Raw genomic sequence first — 20,702 nt, 5'->3', positions numbered from 1 at the left:
AGGAAGAAGGAGAGTGTAACAAAGTAACTAACAGAAGAGGTGACAGAGCATGTTTGCTTGCCAGCTAAAGAGACAAAGGAGGGAGAGGTTTGTCCCTACCCCTCTATACCCCCTCATTATTTTGAAGAAAAAGAGTGGCCTGACTCTCCAAATCTCTCTTTTCCAGAGGACACTGGGCAAAAAGTAGCTGCCCCAGTGACTGTTCCAGCAGTGCCTCGAGCGACCGCTCTCAGTTCCATTTAGGCAGGAATCCAGCAAGCTAGATGAGAGGGTGATATGGATGCTTGGCAGTTCTCTGTTAGAATATACTCACCTGATCAACAGGGGAATATTATGGCTACATTTGAGCCTTTTCCTTTTAAATTCCTCAAAGAATTTAAACCAGCTATTAATCAATATGGACCAGGTTCTCCTTTTGTAATGGGACTGTTAAAGAATGTTGCTGTCTCCAGTCAGATGATGCCAGTGGGGACGGTAGGATTACTTCTAGGTAGGTCTAGTTTAAATTTAAAAAGAGTGCAAGTACATACAGGAGTCACTGATTCAGATTACAATGGGGAAATTCAAATTGTTACATCTACTTCTGTTCCCTGGAAAGCAGAGCCAGGAGAGCGTATAGCACAGCTCCTGACTGTGCTGTATGTGGGAATAGGAAAAAGTGAAATTAAACGGACAGGAGGATTTGGAAGCACAAATAAACAAGGCAAAGCAGCTTATTGGGTGAATCAAATTACTGATAAACGTCCTACCTGTGAAATAACCATTCAAGGAAAAAAAATGAAAGGATTGGTAGATACAGGAGTGGACATTTCCATCATTTCTCTACAGCACTGGCCGTCCGCGTGGCCAATTTAACCCACTCAATTTAACAGAGTTGGAGTTGGTAAAACCCCTGAAGTATATCAAAGCAGTTATATTTTGCATTGTGAAGGACTCGATGGACAACCTGGGACTATCTAGTCAATTATAACTTCTGTACCTATAAATTTATGGGGGAGAGATTTATTACAGCAATGGGGAGCACAAGCTCTAATTCCTGAGCAACTATATAGCCCTCAAAGTCAGCATATGGTACAAGAGATGGGGTACATGCCTGGCATGGGATTAGGAAAAAATTTACAAGGGTTAAAGAAACTGCTTCAAGCGGAAGGACAGAATTCTCATCAGGGTTTAGATCATTTTTGATGGCGGCCATTGTTAAGCCTCCAGAACCTATACCTTTAAAATGGTTAACAGGTAAGCCAATTTGGATAGAGCAGTGGCCGCTGAGTAAAGAGAAACTGGAGGCTTTAGAGGACTTAGTTACTGAACAATTAGAAAAAGGACACATAGCTCCAACATTTTCTCCCTGGAATTCTCCAGTCTTTGTTATTAAGAAAAAATCAGGTAAATGGAGAATGTTGACAGATCTTAGAGCCATTAATTCAGTTATACAACTTATGAGGGCACTGCAGCCAGGATTGCCTTCTCCTACTATGATTCCTAAAAATTGGCCTTTAATAGTCATAGATTTAAAAAACTGTTTCTTTACTATCCCCTTAGCTGAGCAAGACTGTGAACGGTTTGCATTTACAATTCCTGCGGTAAACAACCTGCAGCCTGCTAAGCGTTTTCACTGGAAAGTGCTCCCACAAGGCATGTTAAGCAGTCCAACAATTTGTCACTTATATAGGATGAGCAATTGAACCTACTTGTAAAAAATTTTCACAGTGTTACATTATTCATTATATAGATGAGATTCTTTGTGCTGCCCCGACTCGGGAAATATTACTCCAATGTTATGATCACTTACAAAACTCAATTTCTCGAGCCGGTTTAATTATAGGTCCTGACAAAATTCAGACTGCTCCTCCTCACTCCTACTTGGGGACCTTAGTAAATGTCACTACAGTAGTGCCACAGAAAGTAACCATAAGTAGGGATCAATTGAAAACACTGAATGACTTTCAAAAATTACCAGGGGACATTAATTGGATACGACCTGCTCTAGGCATTCCTACCTATGCCATGAGTAATCTATTTTCTATCCTTAGAGGAGATCCTAGTCTCACTAGCCCTTGTCAATTAACAAAGGAGGCCGAGGCAGACTTACAGCTGATTGAGAAGCAAGTGCATAAAACTCAAATAAATAGAATAGATCCAACAAAGACTTTAGACTTGCCGATTTTTCCGACACAGCATTCATCTACTGGTGTTATTGTCCAAGAGCAGGACTTGGTAGAATGGCTTTTTCTTCCACATGCTAATTCACAGACTCTAATTCCTTATTTGGATCAAATTGCTACTCTGGTAGGAAATGGGAGAACCCAAATTGTTAAACTGCATGCATATGACCCTGGAAAAATTATTGTTCCTCTTACAAAAACACTAACACAACAGGACTTTATAAATAGTCTTGGCAAACCCATTTAGCTGATTTTGTAGGTGTTCTGGATAATCACTTTCCGAAAACAAAATTATTTCAATTTTTAAAATTAACTAATTGGATTCTCCCTGGAATAACTAAATCTAAACCAACTGTAGGTGCTGAAAATGTTTTTACAGATGGGTCTAGTAATGGTAAAGCTTCTTATTCAAAAAGTAAAGTTTTCCAGACGCCCTATACTTCAGCTCAAAAAGCGGAGCTTGTAGCTGTAATTGAGGTGCTGACTGCTTTTGAGATGCCTGCCAATGTAATTTCTGATTCTTCATATGTGGTTCATTCCACACAGTTAGTTCAAAATGCTCAGCTACAATTCCACACAGATGAACAACTGATGACTTTATTTACCCAATTACAAACCACAGTTAGGAACAGAATGCACTCTTTTTACATTACTTATATTGGAGCTCATACAACTCTTCTAGGACTTTTGACTCCAAGGAATCAAATGGCTGATTGCCTAGCTGCTACTGAAATATCTAATGCTAGACACTTTCACAATTTAACCCATGTTAATGCCTCTCAAACGCAGATACAGCATTACCTGGAAAGAAGCTAAAGCCATTATCCAGCGATGCCCAACTTGTCAAATGGTGCATTCCTCATCTTTTACAGGAGGAGTTAATCCTCGAGGATTGGAACCTAATTCTCTTTGGCAAATGGGTGTCACCCATGTTCCCTCGTTTAGGAGACTAGCTGATGTGCGTGTATGTGTAGATACATTTTTCTCACTTTGTTCGGGCTACCTGTCAAACAGGAGAATCTTCTGCCTGTATTAAACGGCATCTTCTGCAATGCTTCACGGTCATGTGCATTCCAGCTTCTGTTAAAACGGACAATGTCCCAGGCTATACTAGCCAAGCTCTAGCTACATTTTTCTCTATATGGAATATTAAACACATTACTGGCATCCCATATAATTCACAAGGACAAGCCATTGTGGAACGAATGAATCTCTCCCTAAAATGACAATTGCAAAAGCAGAAGGGGGAAACAGGGACAGTGATTATAGGACTCCACACATGCAACTGAATCTAGCATTACTGACTTTAAATTTTTTGAGCCTACCTAAAGGCCAGATGCTATCAGCAGCTGAACGGCATCTACCAAAACCAGCTGCAAAGATAGAAGCGGAACAACTGGTTTGGTGGAGAGATTCGATAACAACAAGTTGGGAAATAGGTAAAATAGTAACATGGGGTAGAGGTTATGCTTGTGTTTCTCCAGGCCAAAACCAGCAGCCGATTTGGATACCATCAAGATACCTGAAAACTTATCATCAGCCAGATGCCAAGGAAGAGATTTTGGGAGGAACCCGAGGACCCCCCGGTTGCAGCCATGTTGAGACTGACAATAAGGAAGACACAAGTGCTGGCAAGCAACACTGGTCGGGCACAGCCACCCCCCTGGGGCCAGATCAAGAAGTTGACACAGATGGCAGAAGAAAATCTGAAGAAGGCGGGACAACCAGTTACAATGAGTAATCTAATGGTAGCTATGATGGCTGTGCTCACCATTGCCATGAGTATTCCCCCAGTGACTGCTGAAACAAAAGACAATTATACTTATTGGGCATATATTCCTTTTCCACCACTTCTACAGCCAGAAACATGGTTAGACCCCCCAGTGGAGGTATACACTAATGATAGTTTTTAGATGCCTAGTTCTACAGATGATAGAGGCCCATCTAAGCCCTAAGAGGAAGGAACTATTATGAATATCTTGTTGGGATTTGAGGATTTACCTATTTGTTTGGGAAAAGCCAATAGGTGTTTAGCTCCCAGTCATCAATCCTGGCTGGCGATAGTGCCTGAATGTAACATCTCCATGACACAATTACATATGCTTTCTGGTCTTAGTATTTATCACAATTATTATGCTCCTGTAACCGAAGTTTACCACCCTCAAAAACCTATCTGTAAAGTGGATTGGACATGGTCAGCAAAAATGAAGGTATTTGCTTGGGGAGATTGTGTTGCAAGGCAGGCAGAGGTGTTGTGTAATGATTCATATGGAGTCATTATTGATTGGTCCCCTAAAGGGGCATTTATGAGGCTCACCTCTCAATCTGTAGGTAATGGTCACCCTGCATATAAACAAAATAATCAGATGGTGGGCATTATAAGAAGTACAGCAAGAGTTCCTATTATTTGGGCATATGGTGGTACAGTGGTATCTCAACCCCAAATGATATGACCTGATGTAAGAGCTAAACATAAGGAGTTATGGAAAATATTAATGGCACTGAAAAAGATAAAGATTTGGGAAGGAAAATATACTAAGCCAACCCAATATAATCCTAATTACATGTTAGAATTGGCTCACAACAGTTCAGTCTGGATACATAGTTGTGTCTGTCCGCCTTTCCTGTTTGTAGTGGGTGATTTAAAACTTGATCTCCCTAATCATCATATGACTTGTCAAGAATATAGATTGTTTTCTTGTGTGAATTCTTCCTTGTATAATACTGATCATTCTATTTTAGTAGTAAGAGCCCGAGAAGGCGTATGGATACCTGTAAAGCTTTCCCGTCCTTGGGAAGCCTCTCCTTCGCGCATATTATTACTGAAATTCTTCGATAGATTTTGAGGCACGCTCGGCGTTTAATTGCCACTTTAATTTTAATCATTACGGGATTGACTGCTGTCACAGCTACTGCCGTGGTAGCTGGAGTTGCTTTGCATTCCACAGTACAAACAGCAGACTATGTAAATAATTGGCAGAAAAATTCCACTCTGCTGTGGAATTCCCAAACTAATACAGACCAGAAACTAGCTAATCAAATCAATGATCTCTGACAAACTGTAATGTGGCTAGGAGATTGAGTAGTTAGTCTAAAATACAGAATGCAGTTACAATGTGATTGGAATACTTCTGATTTTTGCATTACTCCTCATCTGTATAATGAAACAGAGCACGAGTGGGAAAGAGTTAGGAGACATTTAAAGGGTCATACTGGAAATTTATCTTTAGATATTGTAAAACTGAATAAACAAGTATTTCAAGCCTCTCAGGCACATCTGACGCTAATGCCAGGAACTGAAGTGCTTGAAGGAGCTGCAGATGGATTAGCAGCTATTAACCCATCAAAATGGATCAAGACACTTGGAGGCTCTGTGATTTCAATGATGATTGTGCTTTTAATCTGTGTTGTCTGTCTTTGTGTAGTCTGCCGATGCAGATCCCAAATCCTGCGAGAAGTAGCCCACCGTGACAAAGCTGCCTTTGCCTTTATCGCTTTGCAAAAACGAAAAGGGAGACATGCTGGTAGCAAGCCCTAAGCCTGTCATAAACAGGCCTTAAAGAAACTGGTCATAAACAGGATTTCTGCAGCAATGTGACATGCTTGTGATGGCTATCACACACACTGCTAGAAGTTGTTGGTTTACTGGAGCAGGGCAAGGAAAACCTGGCCCCCCCGGAGCAGAAAACTGCTCAAGCCACAAACAATAGCAGGAGCAGCCTGTGCCTTAACAACATGCTTTTGCTGCAGATAATCAGCCAGGGCCTGTTTCTCTGCTCCTCGCTAAAAATGCTTTGTTTCCCATAAGGAATGCTTTTAGCTAATCTATAATCTATAGAAGCAATGCTTAGCATTGGCTTACTGTCAATAATATGTGGGTCAGACTCTGTTCATGGCTCTCAGCTCTGACGGCTGTCAGCCCCCTAGTCCCACTCTGCATTCTATTTCTGTGTCTGTGTCTTTAATTCCTCTAGCACTGCTGGGTTAGGGTCTCCACAACTGAGCTGGTCTTGGCAAGTTTGCATTGTTTTAGTTATTGGTGAGGCTGTATATTTCACCACCATGTGTGAGAGAATAGTTTATATCCTCTTCTCTACCTCCCTGCAACTCATTCACTTCTTAAATCATTAGAATCTGACTTTTGCCTCTAACAGTACACTGAGACTGCTTTCTTTAAGGCTATCAAAACTATCTTAGTTGAAAAATCTAACGGCCCTCTGTAGTCTTCAAGGCCCAATTATAATATGTATGTAATCATTTTTCAACATTCCCCTTCCCTTAAGCTAGGAAGTCTATCAATCGCCCCTCCTTGTTTCTTATTTTTTGAAAGTACTATCTAAAATGAAACTTTCTAAAAAATTCTGCCCATTCCTTTGAATGTGTTATGAATATAGTGGTTCTTACTTTTTCAAATCTCTTCTTAAATAACTCTCTTTTGGTGAGCTATAAATTGATTTCATTATCCATTAGACACTTTATAAAAGCTTTTTGGTCTGTCTCTCTCTTCTATTTTTAAGAAGATGATATTCAATTTAGCCTCTATTAAGATGCAATAATTAAGATCTATTCTCACTCCTTAAGTATGAGGAAGTATTTGTTTATATCTAGAAACACTGAAGAGCATCAGACAATAACTTTGGGACCTTTAGGAGGCCTTTACTGACCAATTTACTTCTAGGTGCTCTGTAATCTGACTTGCAAATGGCCTATCCTCTTATTACCCGGAAGCTGATCTTCCTTTGCTCCTGTCCCTTTCCAAAGTTAAGAGGCAGCGCACCACAGCTAGGGATCCAAAGTACTTCCCCAACCCACAGTCCAAGAAAGTAATGACCTCATCAGCTCAGATGACATAATACTCTGATAATTTTACAAGGACCATTGCTTGGACCTAGCCTTACTCTGAGAATTTCAGCTCATTCTTACATTGTTACAGCTGCAATTCTCAGTTTGATTTCAACCCTCACCCCCTACTTCTATTGATCCCATTACATTATTACCCAACAAAACCTAACAGGAATATATTAAAATTGTAAAAATGAACGCCGATAGCTACTGTATAGGCAATACTCAAGTGAGGAGAGGGAGACTCTGGAGGGACTCAGTGAAGAGAACAAAGGAGGTAACATTATATATTTGTTATGGGGCAAACTTAAATACTTAATACCTAGCATATAAAGAGGATATGAGAGGTGAAGCTGGAAGAATGTTGGTATTTACTGAGTACTTATTATGGCTAGAAAACGTGAGAAAATGCTTATCTGTAGATAAAACAGCTGAAAGGTAGGAAGGGAAAGAGGGTAAAAACTCATAAAATGTGTGTTTGTATGTATGTGCACACACGTATATATAAAATACATATGTATATATTTTACAGATAGGATATATGCATGCATATATATGTGTGTATGCATATATATGTATGTATGTGCATATGTATTTTGTAAAAGTTTTGGATTAAATTTCCTATGCTTTTTGTAACTTGCCTCTGCAGGCAATTATAAAAAAGGAGTTTCACAAATGTTTTGATTAACAGCAGTATTCCTGAAGTAAATATTCAGCTTTCCAAATTGGTAACCTCAAGAACCAACATTTATTTTTATTTATAAGCACTAGTAATTCTTGTTTAAAAAAACAAAATTCAACTCAACAGTGAGACAGGGGTACACTTGGTTACACTGCATGGATAAACATGACCCTCTTGTGTTAGGGAGAAACTGAGGCTCTCACACTCAGAGGTCACACACTGGCAGTGGTGAGAACATGGGCGCTGGCAGTGCAGTGGACACTGGTATTCCAGGCCCTGCCCATGCACTCCCTTTGTCAGGCGGGAGTCACAGTAGCCATGCTCACCCTTGCACGTGCTTGCCCTTATCAGGAGTTTCTCTAAGAGCTTTCCACATGAGCCCATTTCCTCCTCAGCAACCCTATCAGGAAGGTCCTGTTTTCAGTCTCATTTTACTGATGAGGAAACTGTGACAAAGATATTTAAGTAACTTGTTCACATAAGATGTGATGAGTTCAGGAAGGTGGTCCATGGATGTTGAATGAATGCCAGGAATGGGGATTATGACAAGGACTGAAAACTCAGGGTAACAGGCTTAGGGCGAGAGTTAAGGAGCATGTTCTGTTGAAGATACAAAATCTCATCATATGCTCTGTGATGTGTGCTGACTTAGTAAGGTGGGTGAGTTGTAAACAACTAAGGTGGTTTTAAGAGAAGAAGTTCACTGATACAGACTTTTACTGTTCAAGCTGTATACCAGGATGAAATGGCTTCAAGCAGTGCTTTGATCAAAAGGATAATTCCCAGGCCCCACCTGTCATTACCAAAAATATTCATGGAGACTTTGGCTTAGAGCAGGGATTAGCAAACTACAGTGTGTGGGCCAAATCTGGCCCACCCTGTTTTTGTCTATCCAGCAAGCTAATGATATGTACATTTTAAAATGGTTAGGAAGAAAAGCAAACAATAATAATATTTTGTGACATATAAAACTTATATAACATTCTAACTTCAGTGTCCAAGAATTAAGTTTTATAGAACACTATCACATTTATTCACTTATACGCTGTGTACAGCTGCTTTCAATACACAACAGCAGAGTGGAATATTCTCGGTAGATGAGACTTGGCCTGCAAGCCTAAACTATTTACTATCTGGCCCTTTACAGAAAAAGTCTGCACACCCCAAATTACTGAGAATTACTGTATCAGAACACAGAGGACACATTGGCAGATTACACCAGCTGGGTATACTGGCATAGGCAAACTTTTTCTGGAACTGTAACACTGAGACTACTTTGGTGCTCTGGTGCTGTTCACTATCTTCTAATACTTATTATTCATCAAGATTCCTTTGTGATACATACCATATACAAAGTGGGCTGGATACTCGGGTATCCTGCAAAACTGTGGTCTAGATTTATGGGGTGAAGGGACATGCAAGTTGGGACTGAGGCTGACAGGCATGATCCTTAGAGAAGTGACAGCACCCGCCCCCCCGCCTCTCAAGACTCCCTCCCCACATAGATGTCCAGCAATTCCTTCTGTAATTGGCTGACTTGTGTTGGCCTGTCCTCTACATTTAGGCCTATGCACCTCCTCAGAGCGTACGCTCCTTGTCTCATCCTCCCTGGTGGGCACTGAGCATGACTTGTTCATTCTCTGCTTGTGACACCATCAAGCCCCAGCAAAACTGTGGAAAGGTGTTAATTAGCCATGCTCAAACTTGGACTAGAATATTAAAATATAACTGGCCAGGCGCGGTGGCTCACACCTGTAATCCCAGCACTTTGGGAGGCTGAGGCGGGTGGATCACGAGGTCAGGAGATCGAGACCATCCCGGCTAACATGGTGAAACCCCATCTCTACTAAAAATACCAAAAATTAGCCGGGCGTGGTGGTGGGTGCCTATAGTCCCAGCTACTTGGGAGGCTGAGGGAGGAGAATGGTGTGAACCCGGGAGGTGGAGCTTGCAGCGAGCAGAGATCACGCCACTGCACTCCAGCAAGACTCTGTCTCAAAAAAAAAAAAAAAAATATATATATATATAACTTCAGTTTTTTAAATAAAATATGTTTACAATGTGCTTTATAAAAGATACCATTAAGTGTATTTCTGTTCACTGAATCTTATCCTGATTTTCATTATAAAATTATTTTCAGTCTAAAATTGATCCATTTTCATTGGAAAAGTTTATATCCAAGACATAAAAATCAAACTAAAAAATGCAGAAAGCCATTAAAAATCACACAGGGTAAACCAAAAAGCACTTTAAAAATGAAAGCTTAATAACACCATACTCAAAATAAGTCACAAAATGCCACTATCATGCAAAAATAGAAAATGCCATCCAAGAAGGAATTCTTGTGTCTTGAGGACAGCTACCCATGAGAAGCAGATGTGTTCTGTCAATTTCTCAACCTTTAACAAAATTCAACCAAAACAATGGACAGAATATAGTTATTCCCCTCATCAGTTTATCTGCAGAGAATATAAATACTGTTAACTATCAAGACTTTGAAATCAAAAGGAAGGAGAAAGGGAGAGAAGCCTCACAGCCTGGGTTTGTTCCGACTTCACAGCCAGGGCCAGCCTTGGAGTGTGGCCTGTGCTGAGAACTGGAGAAGGGGGACAGAAAACACGATTCCTGCAAAAGTGTCAGCGTGGAACCAGCTCAGCCACAGAAAGCAGCATTCAAACTGGGCTCCAGGATGAAATGAAAAAGTCTGGGATGATGCATAACTCGAGATGTCAGAAAATAAGGAACGAAAAGGCAAATGATGGGGGAAAGCACCCTAGAAAGGGACTGATGAGTGCTTTAAATTTGTGTCAGAAGAACCTAGTAACACGCAACCCTGCTTGTAAAATGCCTCGAGAGCACAGAGTTTGTATGCCAAAAGTCTCTCATGTGAGAATAAAGCTTATTTGTGCACTAGAACTGACTATTTGTGTTGGACTGAAATGGACTGGAAGAAAGAAAGGAAAATGGATTAAAAAAGAAAAAGCAGCAGTGGGAGACCAGGACCAGAAGGGAACTCTTAAAGAGGAAGGCCTCTCTTTTATTGCACACAGGTATCAGATCTGGGGTGGCCCTACCTCTCTTCATTGTCAGTCCCTTCTTCCCTGACCGTGGAGGAGGTCCCCGGCCGAGTGAAGCCCTCTCTGTGCTCTAATGCCAGCATGACTGAAAGAGGGCTATGGGAAAGGTCACCAGGGAGGCTGGGCAATTCTTCATGTCAAAGGATCTGAACCTGCGGTGGCCTGAGGCACACTGATCAATCTGTTTCCGAGAGGCAGCTGTCAGTCTTCCTGGGGTTACTTTCTCGGGGGTGGGACCCCGGACACTGTCCCCTGGGCTCTGGGGAAGCACCACACCATTCAGCAGTTTTTCGGGTGTTCTATCACATCCCATTAGGAGGTACTGATGTTTCTGAGGCAGATTTTCAAAGTGATGGCATCTGGGAAACTAAGGCTTAAGTTAAGGGGAGAGATTTTATAAACTTACAAATTACCAGGGAAGGGTCAGAGAACTTAACATAAGGTTGTTGATGTTTAGAAGGAACTGGTTGGTTATTCTGAACTTAAGATTTTCAGAGAGAAATGCAGAATCCTTAGGGGATGGTGAATCTGGCCCTAGAATTTTAATACTTAATACTTCCTTAGGGGTTACTCAAGACAATTACTCCTTAAAGGGACAGTTATTTCCAAGAGAGCTGATATCACGTACTTCCTGCTTCCTATGAGCAAGGATGAACAAGCAGCACTGTGCTGGTCTGGGGAGCTGTCTAGAGTTGCTTTTGACTGTTGCACAATGCCTAGTCTGTGGATTTCTTGGCTGTTAAGAACATTTTTGGTACACATCCATGACCCTCATCTACAATTCCAAATTCCAAAGAGCTCTGAAAGCCAACTCTTCAGGTGGCAATATATAAACTTCTTGGGTATAGAACTTGACTTGATTTGAGGCTATTCATAGTCTTTATCATTAGTGTGAATATTCATGTTTCACTGAATTAATATGTCTGAGGTGCTCTCCTTGGGTAGTATGTGATACACGGCTAATATATCTTGCTTTCTAAACTCCAAAAGGTTCTGAATTCCACAACACACCTGGCCCCAGGGGTTTTGGGTAAGGAGCTGTGGGCTTATGGCTGCCTCTGGCTTAAGAACTGCTGGGCCAGATCTCTCTGACTAAATCCAACCCCAGATAGTCACACGGATCCATTAAAGTGGAGTGTGTGAGATATCTGGGGCTAGGGAAGAGCAAGGAGACAGGAGTATCCATCAGGACCATGGTGGCTGAAGAGATGGAAGTGGCTACTCTTTGATGTGACAGACTGCCTTTGGTACTCTTGAGGCTTGGGCTCAATGCTGCTTTTACTGATTTCTCCAGCTCTGGGTAATGGCTCCTGAAGATAAACAGGCCAGCACCATGAGGTTTAGCTGGAGACGCTGGACTGACTCTTGGGGAATCAAGTGGCCTGGCTAGAACCCGATGCCACTGATGGCTGTAACTGCCTACTAAGTTATAAATTGAATTTGACTGCAATTGGGACGAAGACTCCTTGAATTTCAAAGCACAGCTCTGAATTCAAGGAGTCTTTGTCCCAGCTGCAGTTTCTATCCCTAGGAAAGTTTGAAAACTCATGTACATTTCTCTACCATGGCAGCATCCACAGCACCATTAGAAGCTGTGTGTCTTTCCAACTAGATTCTAACTTCTTTGAGCATGGGGACCACGTCTTATTTGTTCCCATGTCCTTGGCTCTTAGCACAGTGTTTGGCACACAGTATGCATCCAATAAACACTGTGAATGGATGAAAGGCCTGCCTAACTAAGAGCTACATTTGTCTTTGTCCTGACTCCTACATCACAAACAGATATGACAGAATGCAGCTGGATAGTTACATGGAGCTAGGTCATATATGCATCAGAGTGCTGAGTATGGATAGGAGAGAATGTAGGTATATTTATAGACCCCAATTCGACATTTATTTTTAAAATTAGCTTCTTTAAAATCACCAAATTTGTACTAAGTTTAACTTACACTGCCTGCCTGAAGTAGAGAAAGAAGGTAGATTGTTGATGGGAAGAAGGGGTGGAAAACTCAATAAAATGTCTTATTATGTAATGATGTCACAAGGAGTAAAAGAATTTTAGAGATGCAAAGAACTTCAGAAATCACCAAAAGCCTATAGCATTTATGTGGTTGGTCCAAAGACATATATACATCGTCACGATCAAGACTGGGACTCACACTATGTCTCTTAATTCCTAGCTTGTCACTAATTCTACACTACAAGTCAGACTAAAGATTTAGGGCTGCCAGCATTCCATAGGACCATCCTCCTTCTCATGGCACTTCCTTCAAATGGAAATTTTAAAAATGTAACACAGCAAAACCTCATAAGTACGCCCATCTATGATAATCTGTCCAACCTGAGAGATTAATAAATGAAAAACTTGTTAATTAATCAACTAGCAAAAACAAGCATGGTTATTTAAGAAAATCTGCTAGCATTTACAAATACTCATTTACATATCAGACTGCTTACGAAATTAATTAATGTGAGGTTTTACTGTGTATAGAACAAACCGAAAGACACATAAGAACACTTTAGATTATTGCAAGATGTTTCTAGAAGCCCACATACTAGAAATGTGGAAACCAAGTTTTTCAGGGAAAAAGAAAATACTTACCACCGCTAGCACTTCCTTCTCTTTTGCCACGGGAGCCCCCACTGCCATCTCTGCCTGACTTTATGCGCTAGAGCAAAGAGAAGACAACTTTAAAAGAATAAGTGCTATTCCTTCAAAGTTGAATATAGATAAAGGTGGATTTTAAAATTAACATTACTACATTACCCTTAGGACTAACCCATCATACCTGAGAGTTGATTCTACAGAAAAAAAAAAAAAGCCTGAGTTGTTTTGTAAGTGGAGGGTTCAAGCCTTCCCCTCTAAGGCTCTTGAGAAAACTCGTATAGCACTTTAATTCAAAAGTGCATCGTAACCTTGGCTTACACAAACAACTCAAAACTAAACAGTATTTTCTTGATGTGAACATTCAGGGCTTAAACATGATCTTTAGTTTAAAGGAGGGATGGGTGAGGAGGGGATAAGAATCTACAAAAGGGCCATTTCTTGCCATTAGTCCTCATATACAATGGTTGGACCTGAACTATTTGAGGGTTAAAAAAAAAAAAAAAAAAAAAGGTAAGCTGAGTTTTGAAATTCAATTTATAAAATAAAAGTATGATTAAAACCTCACAAAAGACCTAAGATCTGTCCAACAGTCTACTTTCTTAGATACAGACCTGCCTTCAGAGCCTAAGAAGTATCTCCACACTGTGGCATTGTTAGGTTTCTTTCTACATTTTATGGTTCTGTTTTGCCTAAGTATTAGAATTTTTGTATTAACACTGAATCTGCCTCAAGTCACACTATCAAATTTTCATATGTATAATGGTTCATTTACACAGCTACAGGATGATTACTGAACAGAGACAGATGGCTTTTTATATTTATAATTGAATTAAACTTCTTAACGGGTGGATATTTTATTTAGATCTTTAATAATATAAACATAAAACATAAACATAATTTCATATTTAATTCAAAAGACAAATTATTTAACTCCTTAACCCTGACAAATTCCCAAATATTTATAAATTGTCAGGTCATAAAGTTATTGTCTGTGGTTTGCTAGGAAGAAAGAAATTCTTTTCAATAATTAACTCATTTCTGTAAGATGAAACACTCTCTTAAAACTCAGGACTTCCAAATGTTACATAAACATATCCAATATTTTTTCCATTAAAAGGAAAAGCACTTCCCTTGAAATATCAACTTTCTCCTTGCCTTCATAGATGAAAGAAAATCTTAAAAAGATGTAGCAAAGTAAGAATTTAAACATCCATAATCTGACTTTATTTCAAAACTTGATTTTCATCCAACCACAGATGGATCATCTCCAGCATACCAAAAAGACCTCTAAATGCTGAAAATAGGCCGGGTGTGGTGGCTCACGCCTGTAATCCCAACACTTTGGGAGGCCGAGGCGGGTGGATTACCTGAGGTCAGGAGTTCAAGACCAGCCTGGTCAACATGGTAAAACCCCGTCTCTACTAAAAATATAAAAATTAGCCGGGTGTGGGGGCAGGCGCCTGTAATCTCAGCTACTCTGGAGGCTGAGGCAGAAGAATCGCTTGAACCTGGGAGGTGGGGGTTGCACTGAGCCGAGATCACACCATTGTATGCCAGCCTGGGCGACAGAGAGAGGGACTCCGTCTCAAAAAAAAAAAAAAATGCTGAAAATAAATTCATCAAGACAAATGTCCACATAGCTTGACAGTTTTTAAAACCACATGTGAAAACTTGTATCCTGTTTAAGTGACCAGAGGTTCAGAACAGGATATGCGAAGGTAAGTAAGCACTTCCATAATCACTACACTCTTTATTGCCTGACACCTGTTCCCCGCACTCATCTAGAATTTTCCAGTCCTCTGGCTCTCATCACGCTTCTCTTTTTAAACTCTTTAAATTCCTACTTTCTGTCCAGCCTAGAATCAAGGCCTACCACGTGCCATGATGCCACATTGGAACTATGGTCCTTGCCTTCTTCTTGTCTTTCTGCTTCACTCATCAAGAGAAACCTAAGCCTCGGCTGGTTCAGTGATTTCCCTTTTTCCTCTCCTACTCCCAGGACACTGTGCTGGGGAAACAGCTCCATCAGTACAAAAACCAGGCAAGCCTCAGGGCTCCCCACTGCTCACTTAGATCCTCCCGTGTGCCCCATGCAGGCCATCTCACTTCTCGTAGACACCACTTTTTGTCCTCATCACTTTTGGAACTGACTGTCCTGCCTGCTTAGAGAATAAAAGGAAAACAGCATCTCCTTGGATATGCCAGCTGGCATGGACCCTGCATGGATGGGTCCGCTACTCCCTGTCTGCCTGCCCTCCCTCATCTTTTCAGCTATTTCCTCCTCCCTCATCTCCTCAGGAGACCCCGTGTGTCCCCTGGTCGGGGCTGGCTCCATGTGCTCTCATTATGCTCAGGGTCCCACTCTACCGGTTTGTCTTTCTCCTTCATCATCCTCCTGTGCACAGAGAATGTGGTGTTCTTTTCCAACTGAATGCCTATTTGCAGTTGAGAATCAGTGAACTCCACCATAAGGAGTCTTGTGTAGTAACCATTGTAATAGCTGTACCATTGTAATAGCTGTAGCAAGGATTTCTTGTGGAAGTTACAGAGAAGGCAACTTCAAAAGTAAAACCAAAACATTTATCAAAACCTTAGTTTGATAAAGTTCTAAGTTCAAAGAACTCTCTAAGAATGTGCCTATTACGTAAGAAAAAAAAAAGAAATCTCAACTGTCAAGACTCAGTTAACTGTACATCTCTCATACCATTCACACAACAGAGCTCTGCTCAGTAGTGTTTTCAGGCATGATCTAAGTGCTTCCTTCGGAGATGCAAAGTAAACATCCAAGAGACAGAGCTGCTGCAGACAGCAATCCCACCAGGCAACAGGACAGACTCTGTGATGCCCCACCGGGTATTCCAGGGCTGGCCCAGCAGCTGACCTTGCCCTTTAAGAGTGTGATGGAGGTAAAGTGGCCTCAGTGCAGTGCAAAGGAACTGAAGGAAGCCAGGAGGGGTGTGTCACAAATGCCACATATACAGAGCTGCTGCTAAGTCAGGCAGACGGAAAGTTAGAGTGTCCATCATATTGACTGCTATGTGACTAATCTTAGTGAGGGTAGTTTTAGCTGTGTGAATGGAAGCAGTCAAGCTTAGACTGATTTGAAGAGCACCTGGGAAGTGAGAAAATAAAGATCAAGTATAGATAAAGTACATTGTTCTTTGGCTGGAAGGATAAAGAATGGTGACAGTGGGGCAGATCCAGAATGTGTGGGGCGAGAAGCTTATACAGCTTGGGGGAAACTTTCTGAGAAAGAGGATATAAAACTGTGAAAATGGGCTGGGCGCGGTGGCTCACGCCTGTAATCCCAGCACTTTGGGAGGCCGAGGTGGGCGGATCACAAGGTCAGGAGTTCAAGACCAGCCTGACCAACATGGTGAAACCCTGCCTCTACTAAAAAAAAAAAAAAAATACAAAAAAGAAAACAAAAACAAAAAACTGTGAAAATGAAATGAATGCAAAAATAATAATTTATTAGACAGAGGCAATGCAAATGAGGGCCTGCAGCTTAAGCTCCCCAACTCCACGGGGAACACCCTGGGCTGTGGGCACTGCTGCTCCTCAGGGACACTGGGCAGGGAATTCCTGCCATGACACCACACACTCTCAGGGGCCCGAGGGTCCTGTCTCACACAGACTCATCTGACATGCAACCCACCTCAGATCTAGCACAGCCATGGGTACATTTTAGGAGCACAGTAAACACTTGTAAACATAGTGAAGACGACATTCTCATCATATGGTATATGAGGGCTCAACTACGAGACACACTTTTCAGAGTTATTCCCCTCATCCTTCCAGAGTTTTAACACTTCATAAAGTTCACAGAAATTCTTATCACTTTGGAGTGGATGTGAGATAAGGCCTCATGGTAGGTAAGACAGGAAGCATTTAAACAATGATTGACATAAATGATTCTTATCACTTCAACGCTAAGATGTGCAGGAAACAGCCATGTAACAAAATATGGAGCACAAAGTGACGGAAATCTGTATTTACTGACATGGGAAGTGGTCCATGTTATTTTGCGAAGTGGGTGGGAGAGGTTATAAAACATTATTTTTTGTAAAAATCTCACTTTTGTTTTAAAAAAAGTCCCATTAAAAATATATGTGTTGATATATGTTTGCATATATTTGTAAAAATGCCTGGGAAAGGGGAATGATAACAGTGATGTCTAAGTGGTGGGATAGGTGATTTTCACTTTTTTCTTTACACATTTTTATTTGGATTAAAAATTATTTACAAAAGCAATTTTCCTGCATTTTTTAAAGAACATTTATTGTTTTCATAATAGGGAAAAAAGATGGGATTCCTAACCTGGAAAAAATATTATGTCATTCCCACTCTGGAAAAAAAATGAGAGAAGGCACAGAATAGAGGAGCAAAGTAGCCACAAACAAAATAACTGAACAAATTAAGTGAATAAATGCTGGAAGAGAGAAAATAAACATTTTTTCCCTTTAAACCTACTCTTTATTATGAATCTGTGACCATAAACTCGCATGCTACTCTTCTGGGGACTGGAAGAACCATTATGAGCTGGTGGGTCCTATGGGTTATCCAGCATGGGCCACCCAGAGTGGGGTCTGGAAACCACTGATGGCCCACAAACTGCCACCTGTCCTCAATGAGATGAACAGAGGGCAAGTGCTTACAAACTTGCACAGCATCAAAATGTTGCTGGATGTCGGACCCTGCTGACATCCAAGTGCAGGATCATTTTTCTAGTAATGTCAGTGACAGACTGGCAAAAAATAATTTCACCACAGATAGTTTGAGAAGTTCAAAGCTAGAACGCTATCCTCATTTTACAGCTGATAAGAATGAAGTCCAGAAAGGTAAACATCCATTCCAGATCACACGGTTGACCAATGGTCATGTCAGGAAAAAAGTACAGGGTTCTGTCCACCATACTACGCATTTACTTCCTAAGAACTGGGTTTCGGTTCTATGGAACAAGGAGCAGTTACTTGTTACGTAGTTAAGGGTTCTTAAGAAGACTGGCTGACTGTAAATTCAAGAGAAAACAAAATTAAAAACATTCCTTAGTGGCTTCAATTCCAAAGGACCCATAAACGTGGCCTTAACTTCCTGTCCTCAGACCTCTGCCCACATTTTTTTCTCTCCACCCCAAACTCCAAGTGTCCAATCATGCCCACTCCAAACACAAGCCCCTCTGGGAACTGCCTCTGAGTACCTCCTCTCAGAGAAAAGACCCTCCCCTCTCAGTCCCACAGCTCTGCCTAGAGTGCCTCAGGCACCAGGGCCAACTCTTGTCCCTCACTGTGTCCTCCATATGCACGGCAGATCATAATCAATGTTTTCTGAGCGAAACAACAGAGAGGCTAACACAGGGCAATGCATGAGAGTATCTGAAATCAATGGCCTTAAAGAAATGACTGGTGATCTTAACCTAGAAAATGTAATCAACATGCAAATCACCACCAGTTTTGTACTAAGGATATATTCTGTTCAGTACTTTTGTTGACTTTTGTCAATAATATATAAATTGTACGCCATTATTACACATATAGAATTTTTTTAAAATTGCATTTTTTAGTTTGGTTAATTTTAAAGCTAAATATGGGATCTTAATACTGGATCTCTCTCCTTTTAAGAAATATAACCAAAAGGGTTTCTGCTCAACTTGACTATACGTTTATTTTCATTGCATTTTGGTAATAACTGGAAATTTGGGTATATGTACCAATGATATATTAATTTTGAATGTCACATGCTATTTTGTCAATCTGGCCAAAAGAAAGCATTTCTTGGCATTGTTTCCTGATTACTTTGGGGGAAAACTGGCAAATATTGAAACAGCATTTCTCTATTTGAATAGTCTGAAAATTTAGAAATTTGATTTAAAAATTGAATATATTTGTATCTTTAGACTAGCAATGAAAATATTCTGCATTTTGTCTTTTTTTTTTGAGACGGAGTGTCGCTCTGTTGCCCAGGCTGGAGTGCAGTGGCACGATCTCAGCTCACTGCAAGCTCCGCCTCCCAGGTTCACGCCATTCTCCTGCCTCAGCCTCCCAGGTAGCTGGGACTACAGGTGCCCTCCACCACGCCTGGCTAATTTTTTGTATTTTTAGTAGAGACAGAGTTTCAGTGTGTTAGCCAAGATGGTCTCAATCTCCTGACCTCGTGATCTGCCCACCTTGGCCTCCCAAAGTGCTGGGATTATAGGCGTGAGCCACCGCGCCCGGTCTCTATTATTTCTTTATTTTCTTTTTCTTCTTAATAGTTTACCTTTATTCTCCAACCTTTTTGGTGTTTTGGCTGTTTTTCTCTTCCTTTTTCATATTTAAAATATTCATTCCTCAAGCCCTGCTCTTCCCATTTTGCTCTATTCCAAATATACACTCTTGCTTTGACAGACCTCTTTGTTTGTCTGCTAATGTTTTTCATGTTCATTGAAGCAGAAAAGCAAAACATCTTTTAAAAAACAGCACTGCTACATGGCTTGCAGTTTCCAGGGGGTGGTCCACACCATTATGGGGCTCGCAGTGTTCAGGAATGGAGGGCTGAGAGTGAGTCTGTCTTGCCTGGCCAACAACCCAGTGCCACAATTGCTTCTTGCTGGCACTAATGAATGTACAATGTACAATGTACAATGTTTTCTTCTTACCCAAAAATGTGGATTCCCCCAAGCACAAAAAAGAGAACAGTCTTCCTTTCCATAATAGTTCCAGAAAGAGGACTAGTTTCTCTGAAAAATCATTTTAGATAAAACTTCTAGTTTTAACATTTTAAAACAGGAGTTAGGGAATCAGCAAGAGAAATTACCCTGACCCACATAAACCTGAATTGGTTTATGTTCCTCTCTTAAGTTTATACAAATCTTTTTCCATTTTAAAACAATTTAAGAAAATCCACTGCCTGATATACTTTATGTCTACTTTTTCACCTCTTAAATTAGCTTCTGTATCCTGAGTTGGTATTTGATCAAGGTAACCCTTCAGGAGCATAAAGCCTGAGTGCTTCTCAAACTTTGGCGACAATAAAAATCACCTAGAAAACTTGTTAAAGCACACACTCACAGATTCCATTGTTGCAGAGAAGTAACTGTCTCTCATGGTCCACAGGACTTTCCAATTAAAATTATGTCTTCAAATTAACCTGTAAGCTATTTCATGTTGTGGAAAATTATAATTATTTGTCTGTTAGTAGCTATCCACTAAGATAATATGAAATCTATTGCACTTCCTCTCCCTGGGAATCCACTTTTGCCAGAATTTTATCCTCAAACTAGAGTTTTAGTTATTCCTCCTATTATGTCAGAGCAGAAAAAAATTTCAACTCTGTTTTCTTATAGAAGC

The 20,702-nt window shown here is 40.7% G+C and overlaps 1 protein-coding gene across 33 annotated transcripts in view; it reads right to left on the bottom strand.

Annotated features, from left to right (window-relative positions):
- Nucleotides 1-20,702, bottom strand: part of IFT88 (intraflagellar transport 88) — a 124,836-nt gene that overhangs the window by 7,175 nt on the left and 96,959 nt on the right. For 20 of the 33 annotated variants that reach the window (XM_031001356.3, XM_055360148.2, XM_055360145.1 and 17 more), the window contains one exon: nt 13,369-13,435. The exons of the other annotated variants lie outside the window; for them this stretch is intronic. In XM_031001356.3, coding sequence (XP_030857216.1) covers nt 13,369-13,435 — 67 coding nt within the window. The remainder of the gene's footprint in view (nt 1-13,368; nt 13,436-20,702) is intronic. 33 annotated transcript variants of the gene reach the window in all.

The sequence above is a fragment of the Gorilla gorilla genome, chromosome 14, assembly GCF_029281585.2.
Source record: "Gorilla gorilla gorilla isolate KB3781 chromosome 14, NHGRI_mGorGor1-v2.1_pri, whole genome shotgun sequence".
Lineage (NCBI taxonomy): Eukaryota > Metazoa > Chordata > Mammalia > Primates > Hominidae > Gorilla > Gorilla gorilla.
This window is presented reverse-complemented; position numbering and strand designations above follow the sequence as displayed.